The sequence below is a fragment of the Lipotes vexillifer genome, unplaced genomic scaffold, assembly GCF_000442215.2.
Source record: "Lipotes vexillifer unplaced genomic scaffold, Lipotes_vexillifer_v1.1 scaffold1378, whole genome shotgun sequence".
In the NCBI taxonomy this organism is placed as follows: Eukaryota; Metazoa; Chordata; class Mammalia; order Artiodactyla; family Lipotidae; genus Lipotes; species Lipotes vexillifer.
In genome coordinates this window covers 51,379-56,194 of record NW_006775104.1, presented here as the reverse complement: position 1 = coordinate 56,194, position 4,816 = coordinate 51,379, and the positions used below count along the sequence as shown (strand labels likewise).

The following is a 4,816-nucleotide window of genomic DNA, read 5'->3' as shown; positions in this document are numbered from 1 at the left end:
AGGAATGCCTTCCAATACTCAGAGGGATTAAGGGATTTGCCCAGAGGTAAGACTTGACCCCCATGAGTAAGGGGCAAAAAAGAACTCTTGATGCCACATTCAGGGATTAAACCAGGTCCCTGCTCTGCATTAGGACCCAAATGACATCTGGAGGTTAAAGAGAAGGGGATTCTAGGGCACTGAGCCCTTGGAACTACCAAGTTGTTCTTGTCTGGCCTCAGGATTCTCAGGGACAAATCTCTGGCTTGCTGGACCCCAAATCTTAGTCCAGAAGCTTCTTTTACTACTGTTCTATCTGCCTTCATCACAGACTGAAATGCCTTGTTGTCTTTGAGCCCAGTTGGAGAGGAAACTTCATCCACAAAATAGTCCACCTAATGGGGCCGTGGGAATTAAGCTTAAGCCTGCTGATTCTATCCCAGAGACAGCAAACATGATTAAAAGAATTAAAAAATTTTAAATGTTCCTTACCTGAGTGTAGAGAAAGGATGGCAAGAAGACTGAGGTAAGTGAAGGCTTTCATTTTAGCTGTTCTTGCTAGGTAATCCAGGGAGAAAATGATTTCCCTCCAGCTATCTTTCTTTTTAACTCTCTCTCAGGTTCAAAGTCCAGTAATTAACTGACGTCAGACCAGACAAAGGCAATTACTAGTTAGGGTTTGGTCATATAGCGTAGGTCCCTTCCGAGCTTTTGAGATAGAAGAGGTGAACCAGGAGTTATGGATTATTTTTGTCTCATAGTCCAAAATAACTCAGGACAGTCCAAACATCCTTGGGAGATTGGGGAGCAGAGGGGCGTGTTAATCTCTGTATATTCCAAACATCCCCAAGCTACCACCTTTTAGGAGGTCACCGTTCCTTTAAACACTCAGTAATATAGTCTGTGCTCTTCTCACTGCACTGGAGTGCAGGAAATCCATAGTTTCCTCCAGCTATAGTTCTGAGAATCCCTGAGGAGTCCTCATGTGTTTCTCCAGACTGTTGCTGAGTTTTTATCACCTTTCGCTGTGGACCACCACTCTAGGCCTCTCTGACGGTCACTTCTAGCAACTTTGTATTCATGTCTCCAAGCTTCCCTGGTTCCCCACATATCACTGTACCTGGACATGATCCCCCATTAATGTCCTCAGAGGCAGTGAATATCAAATTGTAACCTTTAATCTAACTTTACTGAGAGTTTGTGTGTGCCAGATCAAGGAGGGGAAAATACAGTGCGGAAAGAGAATACCTTAAAACAGATGACTTGATCTCTTGACTCGTGGTTGTTCATGGGCCAGGTCCCTCCTCGCAGGTCCTCTACTCACCTCTTATTCCTCAGCCCCTGACCTCTCACCACGTTTCCCGGAACCAGCTTTATCACTTGGATGAAGGTCTTTTTAATCCAGTCCTCCCTGTTTAAAATCCAGGACCCCCACCCCACTGCATTTGGCCCCAGGCAGAGGAATGAAGCCAATAACACCTCGTGAGTATTAGCCAGAGTTTTCACTCTAACCTTAGTGAAAACAAAAATTTTTATATTACACAGCAGGCGAGTTCCCTGTTGTCCCAAAAATCTTCATTCAGTAATAGGATTTGGGATTTACTCTTCACAGCTGAGAGGCTCATTTAAATATTTTTCCCCAAGAAAAGACAACTCTTGGGCCCATATGTGGTACATTATTCTCAGCTTGAATGATCCCTGGCAGCAAGAGTTAAACAAAGGCCTTTTTAAAATTCTTTTGTCTTTTAAAACTCACTTTATTTAGGTAGGTATAGTTTACTTCAATAAATCAATCCATTTGAAGTGTAAAACTCAATGAGCTTTGATAGATGTATATTCACGTCAAACCACCATTACAATCAAGATACAGCACATTTATCACACCCAAAAGTTTCCTCTTGCCCTTTTGCAGTCTATTCTGTCCTCCACCCCCAACCCCAGGCAACTGCCAACCTGCTTTCTGTCACTAGAGATTAGTTTGCTTTTTCTAGAATTGTATATAAACGGAGTAGTACAGTATGTGTTATTTTATGTCCAGCTTCTCTCCCTCAGCCCGATGTTTTGTGAAATTCATCCGTATTACTGTGTGTCAGTTCTTCCTCCTTCCCTGTTTCCTTTCGTTATTTTCCCCTTCTTTTACAACTTTACTGAGGTACAATTTATGTAAACTCACACATTTAAAGCTTTGACACGTACACACACCCATGAAACCATCACCATAATCAAGATAGCAAATGTTCTCATAATTCCCCAAAGTTCTCTTGTGTTCATCCTTCCCCACACCTCCAGTCTAAGGTAACCACTGATTGCTTTCTGTCACTACAGATTAATTTGTATTTTCTAGAATTTTATACAAATGGAGTCATACAGATGTACTGCATTTGGGAGGGGGTTATTTTTTGGTCTGGCTTCTTTGACTTAGCACAATTATTTTGAGATTCATTCATGTTGTTGTATATATTAATAGTTTGTTTTTTCCTATTTCTGAAGAGTATTCCATTGTATAGATATGGTGAACATACTCCGGTTTATCTATTCATCTGTTGATGGACATTTGTGTTGTTTCCAGTTTTTGACTATTACAAAGGTCCTATGAATATTCATGCACAAGTCTTTGTGTGGTCGTATGCTTTCATTTCTCTTGGGTGAATACTTAGGTGTGGAATGGTTGTATCATATGATAGGTATATGTTTAACTTTTAACAAACTCTCAAACTGTTTTCCAAAGCTGTTTCATTTTACATTCATCAGCAACATATGAGTTCCAGTTGCTACCCATCCTTGCCAACACTTGCTTACTCTCAGTCTTTATAATATTAACCATTCTAAAGGGTACGTAGTGGTATCTCACTTTGGTTTTAATTTGCATCTCCTGACGACAAATGATATGGAGCATCTTTTTTTTTTTTTTTTTTTTTTTGCTCACATCACTTGTTTACTGACAACTTTGTAAATTGAGTGATTGGGTCATTTTTATAAAGAATTGCAGTTTTTTTTTTTTTTGTGGTACGCGGGCCTCTCACTGTTGTGGCATCTCCCGTCGCGGAGCACAGGCTCCGGACGCGCAGGCTCAGCGGCCATGGCTCACGGGCCCAGCCGCTCCGCGGCATGTGGGATCTTCCTGGACCGGTGCACGAACCCGTGTCCCCTGCATCGGCAGGCGGACTCTCAACCACTGCGCCACCAGGGAAGCCCCATATCTCTTCTTTTAAAAAATATTTGTTTCAAATCATTTGTCCATTTTTAGTGGAGTTGTCTCCTTATTTTTGAGTTGTCAAGTGTTCTTTATATACATATTGCAAATACGTTCTCCCTTTCTGCCATTTTTACATGGCATTTCAACCTAGTACATTCACTTTATAAAAGGCTAACCAGGAATTTAGGAAAATTAAGAAAGTGGTCACATAATTAGCTGCAGGGTCTCAAATCCTGTCTCCTAAACCAGGAAGAGCCCACTGCTCTACCTTTTTCTGGTTTCAAGATATCAAGAGAGTAGTATCAACAGAGCACTACTGCCAGTGTCTGCTAATGCCACTCTATTACAACAGTGTCGATATCTCCTGTGGTTTTCTACACCACTTCAGTGCTGAGGACACAAGGAAGTATGACCAGGAAGGGATGGAGGTCTTCTAGGCACCTGCCTTCCTGACTCTTCCCTGGCCTTACCTGGCAAAATGTGAGCAACGAGAAGGTCAGGTAGTCCTGAACGTATGAATCCACAGTCATCCTTTCTTAGGCCTCTTTGAACCCAGGCCACACCAGACTACAACACTCCAGGACTATAGAGACAAGTACATAGAGCTTCTCAGTTGTGGAAATGCTTCTTCCTCATGGCTGATGGGAATCCTTCCCTGTGGAGCAGCTCACTGAGCGCCACGCTCCTGGCCTCTCAGTGCCTTTACTGACTCTGCCCTAAGTGAGGCGTGCTGACTTATTTCAGAAGGATAAACTGGGAATACTCATCTCCAGTCCTGCCTTACCCTTCTGGGAGAGAACCTGGGTATTCAGGACTGTTGTAGCTGGGAGGTAAGGATTCAGTATCAGAAAGCCCTAAATCACATTCTCCAAAATAAGCTCCTGTTGAAAGTGATATTTTGTCTCCATCTGCCATATTCTTTGTCTCACTTCTCACATGATTCAAAATTTGGGCAAGGAAAAGGGGTGATATTTATTAGCACCGCACCAGCTATATTCTAGATACCTGTAAGTCGAAAACACAGACTCCATTTTCCCATAGAAACAACGGTCTGTTTAGGTGACTCTGTCACAGAATGATCTAAAAAGAACTAAGTTTACCCACAATTACCTGGTCACCAGAGAACTACACTTTAGCAGGGACCTATGAAGAGGGACAGGACGGGCCCATTAATTTAAATTATATCTGACTATTCAGACATAGGGTAAACAGAGGAGAGCTGTGTCAAAGCCATTTAGGATTGGAATTTGATTTGGAAGAGCCCCTCTTCAGCTACTTTGATTCTGCAACATGGTGGTGTCATCGTAAGGCTCCAAGGCTTTGGAGAATCATTAGAAACCTAAAATCTATACCGAGATTAAATAACTGGACCCACAGAACTTTTTGTCTACAGAATCAAATGCTGAAAGAAGTTTCAACTGCCTTTAACTGCTTCTCACTAGTTCTAGGCCCTTGATACACAGTCTTCTCAGATTGACTAATACTGATTCTCAATATCATGCTTGGATAATAAATGAAGCTGATCAGTTCTTTTCCTCTCTAATTCAGTAAACCATTCCCAGGGAAATGGCTTGTGGGAAAGCAATATTCCCAACTCAAGTGTTTAACTGGTGACACCTTGACAAAACCATTTCCAATCCT

At 42.0% G+C, this 4,816-nt stretch overlaps 1 protein-coding gene across 1 annotated transcript in view; it reads right to left on the bottom strand.

The window, feature by feature from the left end:
- Nucleotides 1-523, bottom strand: part of MUC13 (mucin 13, cell surface associated) — a 45,495-nt gene extending 44,972 nt beyond the window's left edge. The window contains exon 1 of the mRNA XM_007449710.1: nucleotides 472-523. Within this exon, the coding sequence (XP_007449772.1) occupies nucleotides 472-523 (52 nt within the window). The remainder of the gene's footprint in view (nucleotides 1-471) is intronic.
- Nucleotides 524-4,816: the final 4,293 nt, after the last annotated feature.